Source organism: the organism of the source record quoted next, unplaced genomic scaffold (genome assembly GCF_019419815.1).
Source record: "Pyrus x bretschneideri cultivar Hongxiangsu unplaced genomic scaffold, Pyrus_bretschneideri_v1 Contig36, whole genome shotgun sequence".
NCBI lineage: Eukaryota > Viridiplantae > Streptophyta > Magnoliopsida > Rosales > Rosaceae > Pyrus > Pyrus x bretschneideri.
This window is the reverse complement of record NW_025999679.1, coordinates 104,709-121,807: the sequence shown is the minus strand read 5'-3', so window position 1 is coordinate 121,807 and position 17,099 is coordinate 104,709. Positions and strand designations below refer to the sequence as shown.

At 36.8% G+C, this 17,099-nt stretch overlaps 1 protein-coding gene across 3 annotated transcripts; it reads left to right on the top strand.

The window, feature by feature from the left end:
- Positions 1 to 7,379: 7,379 nt before the first annotated feature.
- On the top strand, positions 7,380 to 12,291 carry LOC103948662. 3 transcript variants are annotated; one of them, XM_009359704.3, is made up of 5 exons: positions 7,380 to 8,045; positions 9,740 to 10,552; positions 11,144 to 11,329; positions 11,466 to 11,591; positions 11,748 to 12,291. In XM_009359704.3, the coding sequence occupies exons 1-5, from the start codon at positions 8,001 to 8,003 to the stop codon at positions 11,853 to 11,855; spliced, it is 1,278 nt and encodes a 425-aa protein (XP_009357979.2). In that variant the 5' UTR covers positions 7,380 to 8,000; the 3' UTR covers positions 11,856 to 12,291. The 3 variants fall into 3 exon arrangements, with proteins under 3 accessions (XP_009357979.2, XP_018503336.2, XP_048447997.1); XM_018647820.2 differs by lacking the exon at positions 7,380 to 8,045 and adding an exon at positions 9,021 to 9,396; XM_048592040.1 differs by lacking the exon at positions 7,380 to 8,045 and adding an exon at positions 9,476 to 9,638.
- The last annotated feature ends 4,808 nt before the right edge of the window (positions 12,292 to 17,099 follow it).

Below are 17,099 nucleotides of genomic sequence, written 5' to 3'. Positions count from 1 at the left end.
GTGGTGACTCGTCACGTTCCGGAGGCCATCACTAAAAGGCAAAGCTTGGACAGTCGGACTAAAAAGTCTACAAAAGCAGCAAGGGCTACCAAAGACAATGACACTTAACCAATCAACCAAAAGACATCCCACTTTGCTCTTAGAAAAGTCAGAAACCAGAAAGCTTTAGTTTGTCCAAACTCTACTTTTTTAGTCATAGATTCAACATAGAAAGTCATCTTTTGTCAAGTTTTAGAAGCTCTGCTACTTTTCCCTAGCATTGTAGTATCGAATCCCTTTTGTAAACTCATTTTACCTTTCATTCCCTAAATATTACAACCCTTGTAAAACACAAAGAGAAGTGGTCTCAAGAAGTTGAACCTTGCCTAACAAGGTTATAATCTTGCCCGAATCTCTTTTATTTGTGCTTACATAAAGAAGATATGTTGTTTAATGCATCTTTCTTTGTGTTTTAAACCACTTTCAACTGTTTTTCAAAGTTCATTGTTATTAATATAGCTAAACTAATTAACCTTGCTTCTTTAGTGTTAACTATAATCAAAGAAATAGTTGGAAGGGCCCTGAACTCCCCTTATCTAGACATATAATATTATGAGTAAAAGTCCTTGTTTACAAGGCAAGAAAAAGAGCCTTACACAAAATTAACCCATCTGTAACAACCCAGTAAGATCAAAAAGTCCAAGTAACCTATGGTGCAAGTAATCAACCCAGTTAATAACCAAAAAAGAACAATATGTTATACAAAGATAACAGTGGCACGCTTAGATCCATATTAGTTTTGATTGTGAGCCTCAAGGCCTAACAAAGGCCCCACAAAGGCACCATTCAAACTAATAGCAAACTTATATTGTAACACACTAAGCAGCAAACCTTGCTCGACAAGCAAAACCCTCGGGAACTGTGCGAGGGACGAATCTAGCCTGAACAGAGTGCTTATTATACTCCTCCCCACTTATTCAACAGAGAATTTGTTTCAAATATTTTCGATGATGAGTTGTTATAGTACGTAACGCTTCAGTGAAATATTGAAAACAAAATCATAGATTCCGAGGAAAATCTATACGTACACAAAAATATATGACATAATCAAAATCACTTCAAGCTGCATAATTTTTCCAAAACCAGAAAATGGGAAGCTCTAGAAAGATGCAAAAAACCAAAGAACATCATAATTAAGCATTCGTTGTCGACCACATTGACATGATGAAAAGATAAATTGAGGAAGGGGTCGATGCCACTTTTGTTGAACATGTGCATGAGGCATGTTTCTATTTGTATGAAATTTAAAAGAGAAACTTATATATTCAAATTGATAAACTTGGCATACATGAAGACTAATTTTTGGATGCTAGTGGAGTCGGTTTGGCTTTTGCAATGACTTTGGAATAGAAAGACGGAGGTGTGAAGCACTTTTAGTTTCAAGTTTTGTGATAGCTATATTCATTTATAAGCTGGTTAATTTTGTGCTCTACAATGTTGCATTGATATAGGTTTGGTGATGATATATATGATGAGGACATGACCAAAAATGAGATTTTCATGTAAGTTTTCGAAGAATTACATGGACTGGTTCAAATAGTTTCAAACCATGGAATACTCTCTCAATTTAAATGAGGCGTTCACTTTATGGATTGAAACAATCCAAGTAGATCATCTAAGTGATTATTTAATTAGTCATGGATATGTGAATAAACTATGTCCCATGCATGTTAACTAAGAAGTATTTCGAATTTGCTAGAGTTGTAGTCTATGTCAATGACATGAATCTCACTAACACTCGAGAAGAGTTTGATAAACTGTCTCACACATTAAGTAGAAATTTGAGATGAAGTATCTTAGAAAAAATCATTCATGTCTTGACTTGAAGTTTAAGCATTGTTCTGATAGGTATTATGGTTCACCTGTCAAACCACACTTAAAAGGTGTTGCCTTTAGGTATACCATGATCAACCATATGTTAGATGCAAATGAGACCTTGTAGAGGTTTTGGAACCCAAAGTTCCTTATTTAAGTTCAATTTTTTTGTTCTTAGCTCATTACATTAGGCAGAACATCTCCTTCATTGTTGATTTATTGGTAAAGATACAACACTGCGCCTACACGCTCCCACTAAATTGACATTAAATTTGTTATTCTGCTACCTTAAAGGTATTATGGATTTGGCTTATCCTTATTCATCTCCAGCTGATCCAACACACCTGATCCTCAAAATGAAGCTTGCTTTGTTTACTATGTTGGCACCAGTTCCTTGTCAAACCTGCACAAGGCACATTCCCAGATGGTTATGTCTTTACTATTAGGGAATACCATAATATCTTAAAGGTCCACATTCCTAGTTGCAATGTCTTCGATTAATGCCAAGCTCACCGCACTTCACTACGCTACACGTGAGAGACATGGTTGAGAGCTTTTGTTAAGCATATTCAAAGCACTTATGGATTTTCATCTATTGTTGGATTCCAATAACGATCCATGAATTTAATGTCACTTGTAGCAAACAGGCAATCCAAAAAGTCAACACCAAGCATATTACACGCTGAAGTCCTTCACTCATCTGCAAAGCATTAGAAGATTGAAGTCAAGCAGATTCAGTCGACCTTGATGATGTCGCTGTCGATGTTTATTGCCAAAAACTTCCTAAGTTATTGGATCGTATGACCTATCTCATTTGAAATGTTTATAGTTCTTAATGAGAGTTTTGTTAAACTTAGGGAGAGTATCTTAAAGTATACTCGCATGACCTTAATGTACTTTTTTTCCTACAAACAAGAGCACTTTTTCATTGGATATTCGCTAACCTGACACAGTTTTGATAAGCCACCAACATTGGGCTGATTCTACCCTTGTTTATGTTAATGATCATCCTAAAGATGTGAAACATCGACATCCTTAATCAACTCAAAATTTTCTCCCTAGACTACAGGTATGTCCCACTGAGTTTACTGTAGCCAAGTTTTGGTGACAATATATTCCTACATGCATCCGTACTTAGAGCAGTTCCACCGATGACTTTTTAGGCCGGCACCCAGCCCAAGCTGGTCTCCAAGCTAGCCCAGAATCGACAAAGCTATGGCCCGGCCTACATTACGTTAGCCACCTTTTTTTTTTTTTTTTTTGCGCCAGAGAGGGAGTTGTTGTGGGAGCAGAGCTGGTCAAGGCGGGAGAGGGTGTTAGGAAGGAAGGAGCCATGGAAGGACGAAGCGGACAATGAAGAGGTGTGGAGATGCAGAAATTAAAAATATTTGAAGGATATGAGGTGTGGAGCTTGTTGTTAAGGTCACTTAGGATTTGAAGGACAAGAAGGCGACGGCGTCGGAGGATGGGATAAGGAGGTTTGGAGGCGGTAGTGGGAATGGAAGGGAAATGCAGTGGTGGACGGTGGTGGCGACGAGGAACTGATGAAGAGGTGTGGAGATGCAGAAATTTAAGATATTTTAATATTATTATTATTATTATTATTATTATTATTATTATTATTATTATTATTTTATTAAAAAGTTAGAAAATAAAAGTCAAATTATTATTTTATAATAAAAGTTAATAATATTTTAATAAAACTGACTATGCTATTTAGTTTTAGGAGTGGAGATGCATTTGGCCTATTACTGTTCATTGGGGTTTATCACTGTTCACTAAGTGGATTAAATGGGCTGGGTGCTGGCACATTTTTTTAGGGGTGGAACTGCTCTTAGAGACTCACATATACATTGCTTGTGCTTGCCGAGAACTGACGATAACAATTGCCATGTGCTAATCATGAAGACATGATGCGATACTTAAGTTGTACACACCCAAGGGTAAGTGTAGTGGATATGATTTTATAGCTAGTGTGATTGTGTAAACTAGAAGTAGGAATCCTATAGGATCTAGAATATCATTTTCTTCTATAATTTAATTATTTGTAGACAACGAAGCTCATCATAATTAGTATAAATAAATGCACTAGGCACAAGGGATTATACACAAAATTCTTCTAGCCCCTCCACTCTTTCTCTTTTCTCTAGTGGCCATCTTTTTACCGTCTCCTAATAATTAGTTTCACAACAAAAGCAACATGAAAAAGATTTTGGGTTCAAATTTACCAGAGGTAACTATTTTTTTATAGTTAAATTAGAAGAAAAAGGCAAAATTGAAAATAAAGGAGAAAGAATAAGAAGAATTTAATACAACACATGTCTTATGAGGGCACTGGTCAAGTTTGCAACTTGCCGAGAGAGGTGTGGTCGTCATTTGGAATGAAGGAGCTCGTCTGATAGGCATCTTTGTGAGTGGTTAAAGGGTAGTGGACATTAGGCACATAATTCGATCTGGATTGCTGGAAAATGGGTTGGGATCACTAAAAAATGAATCAGAATCGTTGCCAATGGACCAATCGATCCAGTCTGAACCAGAACCGGTCTGGCGATTGCCCAGCAGTTCGGGTAAACATGTCTAATGGTCTGTCTGGGCAGTGGGGCCTGGATCCGGTGCAGGCTTGCGAATACACATCCAGGTTAACTTTACCTTTGTTGACTAGAGGCCGGCATGCTTGGCTTCGCACAATATGAGCTTTATGCACTAAAGGTTGGGCCTGCTAAAGCCGGTGATGGTTGCACTTCTTTGGGCTTCTGGTTGGTTGTATTTCTTTGGGCTTCTGGACCTCGTCTAGGTTGCAAGGTTTGTTGCAGTTGCCAGCGTGAGCTGTTGGATTTGTACCAGCATGGGCTTACAATGACAATGGCCTATATGGGCTTCTGCCTTGGCTCTGGCTGCAGCATTTGCTTGTTGGGCATGGCCAACACAATCGGACTAGATGGTAAGCGCGCCATGGGCGAGCCTTGACTATGGACTAATACTCGTTCATGCCTCCTAGTCATCTTTAGATAATTAGGCCTCATTGGACTGCAGGGTAGGCTGCTGATGTTGTGGCAACCATGCTTTCGTCGATTGGTGAAAACCTAGGTAAGTACGGAGTGTTTTTCGTCGTGCTTTCAGAATATCCTACCATTGTATCCTTTCTCTAGGGACTGATCCAAGAACTTTAATAAAGTTCAATGACTAGGATCATACAAGAAATTTAACGTAACAGAAAATTCTAAAAGGAATTGCGAGAGCTTTCTTCAATAATTAAATCAAGCTCTCAATGAAAGCACTATTTTGTGGTTGCAAAAATTTATCATCTTCAGTCTTGACGAATTTGTACTTACAAAACAAATAAACATCTTTGATCAAAGATTAAAGCCACACGCCAAGAAGTTGGGGGGAGGTGGGTTGGCCACGAATCTCCGATGCATAAGTCAGTTTCTCTAAAAAGAGAGTTTTAGAGCTTAATTGCATAGAAAAAGTTCGCTAAAATTTGATGGAGAATGGAGTATTTATAGGAGCTAGGGCCATCCACATTTGTAGGGTTTTCCATGTTATGCGCCAACATCTGATTAGATGTGTGTCGTCCGTAGGTGGAAGAGAAAGAATTATCCCGAAGATTTATTTACTTAATTAATATCTTGGGATTATCTTGTAATATTCTTGATTAGATGTGATTGTGATTACTTGCTTGATTGAGTTGATCTTCAATTAGGAAAACATAAAGATAAGATCTAGTAATTAATCATTTCTTTAATACCTTTAACTTTTCTCCTCACTATGGGGAGGAGAGATTGATAAGGTAGCAGTCAGCTGCTTAGTTTTTCTTGAAGGTTGAACTACGTGTGGAGCAGATATGGGCCTCGCCACTTTAATGAGCGCATTCTCATCGCTTGTGGATAAAAGTTCATGTGTTAGCTCCACAGTTTATGTATTATGTTTAGCACCACTTTCATGATCTTGTTTTTTTGGTTCGGGGTTGTTATTATTTGTGTTTGTGTTTGTATTTGTATTTGTATTTGTGTTTGAGATGGACTAATTGCAGTATTATTGGATTACGCATTTGCAAACATGTTGTTAGAATGATTAGCTTGATGTTTAGGATTTGGTCGTCTATATTTTTGTTAGACCTTTTACCCTTTTAAATTTCACTCCTCCCTAATAATTCCTGGGTTCACCAACGCTTCTAAGAATCAAAATTAACATGGTTATGGGTTCATCTCTGTCACTCAACAAGTCATATGTTTTGTTAGTAAAAAGAACATGTCGTATGTGGCTCATCTCTTTTGTTATTAACGTCATGTTTTTTTTGTTGCATATATTTGGTTAGTAATAGTACAAATGAGTTTTCAATTATTTCACTCAACGAGAAAAGAAAAAAGTAGAGAAAATGCACCAAATTAAGGGTTTCTAAAAATTAGATTACTTTGTCAGTGAAAAGGATCTCGAATTTTCTGAAGTGCCTCATCTTTCTGGAATTCCTATACCCTAAACTTGTCTTAACCTTAAATTTGACTCCCATCATTGATCATGAACAGTTTGGGCACGACTGCATTATGGAGCATAAGAATTAAATTCAAGATAATGCATGTTGCCATCCGCCCCATATTCTCCCACCTAATCCCATGCAGAAGATGAGATTCAGAAGCATTTCGAAACGATCTAGTCAGTCAATGACTACGACTTAATCAACTATAATTGTTCTTTACTGTTTTGGTTTTATTTCCTTTCAAGCTAGTTCTATATGAGCACTCCTCAGTTTTTCACATATTTTGGAATAATTAACTACATCCTTATCCACTGCGCATAATTCCCAAATTATTATTACTCTTAATTCCAATAATTTACCGTTGATTATATTCCATAATCTACTATGTAATGTAACTGCAAATCAAATCATTAATATTCCTAATCATTTTCATTCTCTTTCATAATTCTTTTGGTCCAAGTTCTCCTCATGATTGACTGGTGTCGAGAATTCCCTTTTATTAATAAACAAGAGGGGAATTTCAGCCATTATATATGAGCTATTATTAACATTTTAAAATCTGAGTTAATCTGAGTAAAATTGCGTAATATTACATTATATATGAGCTGTTATTAACATTTCAAAATCTAAGTTAATCCAATATTATTGTTTTACCAAATCAGCCCTTGGGTCTCATCTAAAACACAACAATTCCATCCATAAAAGGCTATTCAAGGAATTTCAACCATAAAATGTGCCAAAAAGAAAACAGAAAGAAAGCAAAAAGAGAAGCAAAGTTTGCCATTTTTCATGATAGTTTCATTATCTCACCAAAACCTTTCAAAGAATCGGGACTTACCAAATAACAACAAACAGTTCAAAGAATCGGGCAAAAGGCAAGGGCAAAAGGGCTTGGTCAGCCAATTTCTGCTCTGACTCTTGCGAGTTAAGGAAGTTCTCAGAAAACCATAACCTGCTAAAATAAAAAATCCAGTAGGAAGCCAGGTCACTCGCCATTGCTGAATGCTTCACGACCCAGTTGGCCACGTGTCCCGTCTCCTTCAGTTGTGTTCACCCAGAGTGCCACGGCACGTACGGACTCAGAAACTTGCGATCCCCCGCGAAGCTCGGGTTGACCAGTGCCAGCCTTGACGGCTAAGTACGGACACACCCCTATCGTTTTATATTTCAGTATATAACTAAAGTTTCCGGCCACCCCACACCCTCCATTTTCTTAGCTGACTCTCTCTCTCTCTCTCCTCTTTCTCTCTTCATTATAACCTCCTAATCTCTCTCTGTTTCTATCTGTTTTTCTCATCCTTCCTTCCCTATTTATTTTTCTTCTGTCGTTATCCTGTCTGTCTGTCTCTAAATTTTGGTTTGATATTGTTAGCTGCTTAATTAGCTTTTTTTTTTTAATTTAATTTAATTTAATTTTAATAAAACTGTTTTGCGTTTTGCACTTTTTTTTGCATTGGCTCCTCCTTCTGCATATAGTTTCATCCCATCGAGATCACAGAAAATAAAACAGGGGTCCGTGTGAGGAGGAGCAAATTATGCATGTAAATATTGATTAATGCATTATTATTCCTACAATATTTCTCTCATTGATTCTTTTGCTAATTTTTAATTAAGCAACCGAACCAATTCGATTAATCTTTCGAAGCCTAGAGAGAGAGATTTGGAAATCATGTTGCAACATATGATCCAGCAGCAGCAGCAACAGCAGGAGCAGGTTAAGTCCCATTTTTTAATCTCATTCTCCGTTCATGCATGCATGCATTCATATAGTGATTTCTGATTGATAATGGTGTTTATATGCATGTATCTTAGTAATCTGCATATTAGTGTGTTTGTGGAAATGGGTTCTTCAGAATTAGTTTTAAGGTATATGTATACATATATACACACACACACACACACACATGTACATGTGTTTGTGTTTAATCTGCAAATTAGTGTCTTTCGGCAAATGGGTTATTGTGGATTAGTCTAAAGATTAAGTATTTCTTAATTATGTTGACATTTATTTCTGCAAATGTGGTTTTCAGAATTAGTCGCAGATTAAAAGATAATTGCATGCTAATCAATTTGTTCTTTACTTCTTTACATGTTTTTATGCTTTATTGGGTTCAATGTTGATGTTCTTAGTTGGTTTGGGTCAAAATTTCTTGGTCCAATTGGTTGAGGGGTCCAGAAGCAAGGAATTTTCATATCCATTCCCTTTCACTTTCACCTCTTTCTGGGATTTCTGCTATGTGCTGTAACCATCATTATGATCAATCCTTTTCGCATCTCTATCTTCCCCGGTCGCGTGTGCATTTTGGATTATTCAAATTTGAATGTCTTGTTTGATTTCGACATCTCTGACAATCACAAAATTCATCATCTCGTGTACTTCTGAGTTTTGGATCAACTAGTTGGAATAAAATTAAAGCAAATACAAAACTTTGATCCTGTGCATTCATAGTATCGATATGGACCTGCTACTAGAGTTCTGTTCCCAAGGAATTTGTAGGGTTAAGGCATTTTACTGTCAAGAGAAATTGCAAAAGCAAATCTCATCAATTTTGTGCTACCACTCATCGAGCCGGTTATATAGACTTACTAGTTATTTCAACCTTTGATGCAATAACACGCACAAAATTGTCATTGTCTTAGGGTTGCTTACTAGTTATTTCCCACTTTCGTATTGGAGTAGAATGGGAATATTTAGCTTTTTATGCTTCTCCTGTAAGCTTTTCTAATCTTGAATCTTTTTGCATTTAGATGGTTAAAGGAGAGCCCTAGTGTGACAAGCATTTCACATGGATAACATAATTGCTTCTTTTCTTCCAATTGCTAATAAATTCTGATTGTTTGTTCGGACGGAGTTGTTTCTGTAAACTGAACAAAACTTACATACCATGAGCTTCCTTCTTAGTTTACTCCTTTAGTTTCTAGCTGCAGTTGGGCAACTTTCTTCCTACATGTCACATGTAGCACAAATGCACATCATTTTCTACTTTGCACAAAAAAATCCACCACCAAAACCATCCTTGTTTTGAACACTTATGTGCTCAATGAATCATATATATACATGGAAGGTTGGTCCATGGAAACTATATAAAAAAAAATTGGAAAACTGTCCTATTCTTTCTATTTATTTTTAACTTTTTACATGCTTGCTTCATGCATATCGAAAGAAAAAATCCGAGGGAGGGATTGAGGGAAAGTTCTACTGTGAGGCAGGTTGATATATATTTGCGGTACTAAGATGGAGCATGCCTACATCTATATCTCGTCTAATAAGTTAAAAATTAGGATGAATGATGAACTTAACAAAAAGGTTTTATTTTGCAATCTTATAGTTGATGACAAGGGTTTTTTGCATGGATTTTTTTCAGATAATCATATTTTTAATTTTGCACTCTGATGTTTTGCTTGCAGGATGAAATTTCTAGCCAGATTAGCGCTCAAATATTTGAATTTTGTGACCCGGAACTATTCCAAGAGACCCTACAGAATTCCGAGGTCACCACTTCTCCAAACTGCTGCTACGAAGAAAATTCATCCTTTGCAACAAACCTTTCACTACCCCCAGATATAGAAACCAAGTTCTGTATCTACCCAGACAACAATGGTAATACGGACGCAAACATTTCCCAAACCCCCATAACTACTAGCACCAACACCACCACCGCTGCTGCCAGCGTTAATACCACCGCCAATACCACCAACAACAATAGTGGCAACCTTTCCATAATCTTTGATTCCCAAGAGGAAATTGACAATGATATATCAGCTTCCATTGATTTTTCTCCATCCCCACCCTTTTCGGTGCCTTCGTTTCTCATAAACCCGGAAGATCAATTTGATTTCTCTCAAGTGCCACCTCAAATGCCATTAGCAGATCCTGTTGTTGAGGGATTTTCACAGTACCCTGCCGAACCTGTACCAACTCTTATGACAGCTCCATTAGCATCGGTTTTTGAAGAGGATTGCTTGTCTTCAGTGCCTTCTTATGTTCCTTTTAACCCTTCTTCTCCTCCTTGTTCATTTCTGGGTCCTCCTATGGGACCCTACATGCCTACTGGGCCTATAAATCCAGCTGCATTATCAGCTGACGGTACTGGAATTTTCACCAGCAGCATTCTTATGGCTTCTGAACTGCAACAGAAAGACTTGGAATATCAGGGAGACAGTGGTGGAATCTTCTGTCCAGATTCATTATCGAGGGTTTTTAACCCCGAAGAGGTTCAGGTACTAATCGCTGCTTGCAACTTCTAGTACTTGGTAGATACTTGGAGATAATTTAAGAAATAACTATTTTATTTCTCACAAGAAACACATCAAACAGTTTAGTTTGGTTTCAAAGTTTCAAACTAAAATCAAGAATGAAGTTTAATACACCATATAGAACTAACAGAAAAGGTCTATGGAGTCTCTTTACCCTTCTCCTGCTATATCAAGTTGATTTGTTGAGTTTTTAACAATTGTGGTGAATAGTTGTTGAAAATTGAAGAACTTGAAGAACCTGCCCTCTTAGAAAACCTCTCTGCATTTTAGTCCTGTCTCTCTCATGAGCTTTAGTTGGCCATTAAAGTCAACCGATGGTAACTTAGCGTTGTAAACCCTCGTAGGGGCCACTGCTTATCTGTTTTTTCTAAACTGTCATCATCAGCATGTAGACTGGAAAAAGTGGTATCACATTCAAATTAACCGAATAATATCAGCACGCTTAGCATCGAAATAAGGACATATTTTCTTTCTTGTGCACTAGAAGGGACTAATGTTATTTTTCATTGCTACTTTTTCTTTGGGTGTAACTTTCACCTTTAATCTCTACAAAAGGCACTAAGTGCTGAGAGTCAGCAACTGGTGAGTGGGGGTGGGAACTCTACTTCTTTACCAACTGAGATTCCAATAGCCGAAGACCCAAATTTTAAAGTAGGCAAGCTCTCTGTTGAAGAGAGGAAAGAGAAGATCCACAGGTACATGAAGAAAAGGAATGAGAGGAACTTCACCAAGAAAATCAAGGTTCTCTCTCTCTAGAAAAACATGTGTGAAAAGCATATGTCTTTACTCATATTTGCATGTGTGCATGTATGTTACTATGTGCGTTTCAATTAGGGATTAGGGTTAAACTCTCACTAATGTCCAAGCAAATATGCAGTATGCCTGCCGCAAAACACTTGCTGACAGCAGACCTCGAGTCCGAGGAAGATTTGCAAAGAACGATGATTTTGGAGAGACCCACAGATCTGCTGGAAGCAATCATGAAGACGATGAAGATGATGAAGTAATGCCTCGTACACTTTTAACACATACCTTATCTTGAAAGAAACAATTCTCAAAATGTTACGAATTATATTATCCTCGGCGTCTTGATACCTTTCAAAGTCTTGTTATTGTCCATTGCATTCCAGTCATCTGACATTAGTAAATATTCTTACAGGTAGCTGTGAAAGAGGAAGAGGATTTGGCTGATTCCTCGGATATCTTTGCTCATATCAGTGGAGTGAACTCTTTCAAATGCAGCTACCCAATCCAGTCCTGGATTTGAGTAGTATAATAGTACTAGATTAATAACCTACCAATTTTGCAGGACCCCGTTTCCACCAGCGATTTGTATATCCTGGTTTAATAAAAAATATGAATAATTGGGTCATTATATATTATTCATGTAGATAATTGAGTCAGGAGGAAAGTATAGAGAAAGTGCTTAACAATGTAAAGATACTATTTCTTATACAAACTTCAAACCTTGTAAGGTGTACATTTCATGTCATCTTACTTGAATACTAGTGGAACCATTGTATCTAGTTTTTCCTCAGCCTTTAGAGACTTAAATTTTTATGAACCCCGAGAGACTTTTAGGGTGAGTTTGAACGAGGGACTTTGAAGTTCTACCTACAAGGCTCGGGACTTTTAGTAGTAATTTTGTAGTGCTTGAGTATTTCAATGATTGTGTTCTTGTAGTGCTTTTTTTAACAATCGAGTCTAAAGTTTCTTAGAACTTTAAAGCCCATGATTCAAAATAGGGTTAGAGATCGAGAAAGAGTTTGATTCCCACAAGCACAAAATGTGAAAACCAAAAACCAAATGATTATCAAATGAACCCCGAAGTTTTGATCTTATTCCTTTGATTGGTTCAATTTTACATGGAACCATCCTAGCTCTTCCTTTGTTCATAGAAGAATTTTACTCCTCTCACACTGTTAGTGTTTTCATTGTCACTCTCCTTGTTCTTGTGGTCGTGTTTGTTAGACAATCACTAACCTAAAAAGCTTAACTTGTCAAGGAATGAGATAATGTACATCAAGCTTATACTCTGTCGCATGTGCGTGCTTCTCTTGCACATGGAGAGGTAGATAAATGAAGACTACAAACAACAAAGAAGTAGAGAATGCAAACTTGAATTCGGAACATGTTGCAAAAAAGCTCTGATACCATGATAGACAACAAGAAACCCCAAAAGCTTAAGCTATCAAGAAATAAACCAACAATATTTGTCAATTTATCGTGTGTTGATACAAAGTTCTGACATTTAGATTGCATAAGCATCGGCATCGGCATCGCCGTGGACATCGTAATACTATTTGTTAAATTAATGAGTTCCCATTCCCCGTTTAAAGGTCTTGATTTTGATGGATTCCGATCTAGGTTTGCTATTGGGTTTTGTTTTGGTGTAATGAGCCAATAAGCATGAGCTAAGGATTTGGGCTGTGTTTATTGTTTTGGTGTAAAGACCCAATATCTCTTTGTAATCTCGTTGATTTTGTTGTACAACTACATATTGACAGATCTTGAGTTTGAATGACACTTAGTTAGATCATCGTATCATAATTATCAAAAAACAAAAAAACCGTAATAACGAAGAATCGAAAGGGACATGTTTGTTTGTCCTAGGTTCTTCTGCATCAATAATTTTGAAGGTCAAAACCAAAAGCCCACATGCCATGACTTTTGGGAAGTCTAGAGAGATTTGAAACGAGAATGTGTTCCGTTAATTGTTAGTCGTTAGGTATGGAAAAATTACAGACTGCAGGCAAAATGCCTTTAATTTTTCAACAAGATTTGTTATGTTAGACGGCTCCCCTAAATAGACAAAGCCTTTTGTTGTCGTTTATCAACCAAACTTTTTTTTTTCAACAAACGATATCATCTACACTAAAAACGTTTATTGACCAAATTTTAAAAAACAACGTTCAATTGCAAATTTGCCCTAATTTTCTCCCCCTGCACATGCATGAATGCATAATTACATATTTACCCAATTAAGGAATCAGTTGGTCCCCCTCTTTCCACCCTGCCGTACAAAAATTTGGATGTTTGATTATTCACAGTGCGGGGAATATTGGTTTTGGGATAAGAGTAACAAATCATGCACCGGTAAGCACCTAGCAAATGAGTCGTGTTTATCGTGTTTGTGTCGTTTTCGTATCATACATGTTATCATAATGGATCGTGTCATTTCAAAACTATTATATTAACGGGTTCTTAACAGGTGACTCGATAATTACCAGCTCGTTAACAGGTCGAGTCGTTTCGTGTCAAGTTGACGTGTTATGCAAGAAATTGTCATGTCTAATGTCTAAACCTTGCAAACGGGTGATGTTCGTACCATACCCGTTACCTTAAAGGTGACCTAATAACGACCAGATTTGTTAATATATTATTAATGGGTGACTCGATACTGACCTAACTCGTTAATGGATTGACTCGAAATTTATTATTCTCGTGTCATTTCAAATTAAGAGGTCGTGCAAGAAATTGCCAGGATATATAGCAAGTTTAACAAGAGAAAGTAACTAATTCATATATATGTATTAATGGGTTGCCAAATGAGTGGAAGATGTGAATTTGTTAGACAAATATAGTAAATTAGTTAGCATTGATTTATAATTGTAATTGTACTCCTGACTTGTAGAAGGATTTTTTTGTTGTACAAGGATATGTAATTGTAAATGTTTTATTCTTGTATCAATGAAATATTTATTCCAGCCAATTATATTTATTTTACACGGTAACAGAGCAGGTTTCAAATGCTATTTCATTTTTTCATTTTTTTTTCTGGAAGCCATCCATGTCGTCCTGTTTTTTCCTCACCATGGACGATTTTCCTTCCGAATGCACCGACCATTTTTTTCTTCACCATTCCTATCACCCAAATCTTATTCTTTTCTTCAAGAAATTAAATAGAGGCAACTACACGACTTGGGGACGCGGTATGCAAATTTCTTAGAGCGCCAAGAACAAGCTTGGTTTGATCAAATGCGATGTCAAGGAGCCGTCTTCCTCAAAAGATCTCGATGCACATGTTGCCTGGCGGTGCTGCGATGACATGATCCTCTCTTGGATTATTCATTCGATGGAGCTTGATCTCGCACAATTAATCCTTTTTTCCACATCCTATGAGCCGATCTTCAAGAGAGATTTTTGCAAAGCAACGCTGCCGTATTTTCCAACTCAACCATGACCTTGCCACCATTTCCCAAGGCTCCTCCTCCGTCTCTGCCTACTTCACCCGCCTTAAAGACTTCTAGGATGAACTCGCCTCCAATAGCGATACCCGCTCCTGCACTTGTGGCACTCATAAGTCATAATGACCGCCAACGGCTCATGCAATTTCTTATCCGGATATGGACGTTAGGTTGAGTCCTAGCAACTCTGCTAGATGACCATACTTGTTCTGCAAGACATGCGATTTGATCCGGATATGAACACAATTAGATCCTATAAGTCTTGGAGTTTCTACAATCTAGCAATTGACGTGCACCATAAGTAACCACAACTCCTAAGAGGATGCAATATTTACTTCTAGGTATCCTATAGGATTATCCCAACTTAGAACAAGGATTCTATCCTAACAAGGTCTCTCTCCCCACTGTATAAATACATCCATTTAGGGTTCAACTATGATAACGCAAACTAAATGCTTGAATTCTCTTGTCCACTGCTTGAGTCTAAAATCATTCACTAAATTGACCGTTGAAGAGTCTTTAGTTGACACACCCCTCCCCCTTCCCCGACCCTTGCTTACTCACGGTTGTTTTATGCAGGTTGCTCGAATTTGTGCTTCCACCGCTCATGGAGGTGTACGAATTTGGTTCCCACGGTAAGCATCCATACGTTTAAACATTTTGGCCCATCAATGTTCAGTGAACTTGTTCAAAAGACAAACATTTGTATATTCACCATGTGTCCAACAAGCATAACACGAGACCCTGCTAACCTTAATGCAATATACACCGGCCTTTCCGGATATTCAATATCTAGTTAACTTTCCAAATGGTTAGGAATTTTGTTTAAGAGCTAAGTGACTATGGAATACAAGTCTCATTGCCCAAATCTCATTTAGGACATTGCTTACAACCTAAAATCCTGTGGAAACATTCATAATATAATATAATATAAAGCTAAACCTATGAATGAACCCTATTATTAATTAGTTAAAAATGGAGTTGTTACATAATATAATATTACGAAATTGGCCTTTAGGGCACAACTCCAAGAATCTCCAACTCCAACTATTTAGGTGTCGATTAAGTTGCTTTTGTAACATTGTGTTAGTGATTGGGTTCACTACATTTTCTGTAGTGTTAACTCTTTAAACTTGAAACTTCTTCTTCGCAGATTCTCTCATCTTTTAATAATGCTTTTAGATATTTGTTTGGACGACTCATGAAACCATAGTTCCTTGACTTGAGCTAATTCCCCATTCGAATCATCTAATAATGACATTAGTGATCTAATGGTAGGAACATCTAAAAGTACGTTGATAAACTTTTTTATCCAAAACAACCTCCCCATTAGCGTTTGAAGTAGAATCATATTATGTTTCTCAGATGGACAGCCAAACTCAGATCGAGATGTTTTTATATTCTATTTTCATGAGCGAACTCACCAAATGGAGATGGACTGTCATTTAACACGTGATATGATTGTTGATGACACGATAGCTACTAGACATATTGATACGTCTTAGCAGCTAGCAGACTTGTTTACAAAGCTACTCGGAAAGGAGAAATTTCAACTATGTTGCACAAGTTGGGAGCTCTTGATATCACCTCTTCAATGTTAAGACAAATATAGTAAATTAGTTTTAATTGAATTACAATTGTAATTGTAATCCTGAATTGTAGGAGAATTTGTTGCTGTACAAGGTATGTAATGTATATATAAAATTTCCATATCAATGAAAGATTTATTCTAATTATTTTTTTCTACAGTATTTGAGTTTTTAAGGTAGGAATGAAGATTAATGCACGCCAGATGAATTCTATCACAAATTTTTACGATTCCAAGAAACACCAAATATGTCGACATTCTTCTTAGTTTTGGGAATCGGATTGGTAAAACCGGTACATGATTTGAAACTAAAAGATGTTGATATTATTGTGTGTGATCTAAATCTTTATACATTCAATTATTCTTTTCAAATGCTTCTGTAAGTATTCCCGACTCCAGAATGGTGGACTGTTATGATGAAGTCACCAATTAGCTCTTTTTAGAAAAAAAAAATTATTTTTTTTAAATTTAACGTATCATTTACTAAATATCATTATATTTAGACTTATAAAAACACTTGTTATAAGTTACATATGCATGATCATTAATAATTTGTTTAGTTTCCATGATCAATTATACAAACAGACAACCACATTAAATCGATTCCAGTTAAAACAAAGTATCATCATATATTAGAGGGAAATTTGTAACCCAATTTCCTAGTGGTGGAACCCTTAGGTCAAATTGCCATCATATATCAAGAAAAGCATATCTACATGGAAAGCTTTTTTTATGC

Coding starts and splice junctions, on each gene's coding strand:
- LOC103948662 (XM_048592040.1), top strand. CDS start 9,567: ATGGAGCATGCCTACATCTATATCTCGTCTAATAAGTTAAAAATTAGG. Junction 9,639..9,739: donor ATGATGAACTTAACAAAAAG/GTTTTATTTTGC, acceptor TTTTGCTTGCAG/GATGAAATTTCTAGCCAGAT. Junction 11,592..11,747: donor AAGACGATGAAGATGATGAA/GTAATGCCTCGT, acceptor ATATTCTTACAG/GTAGCTGTGAAAGAGGAAGA.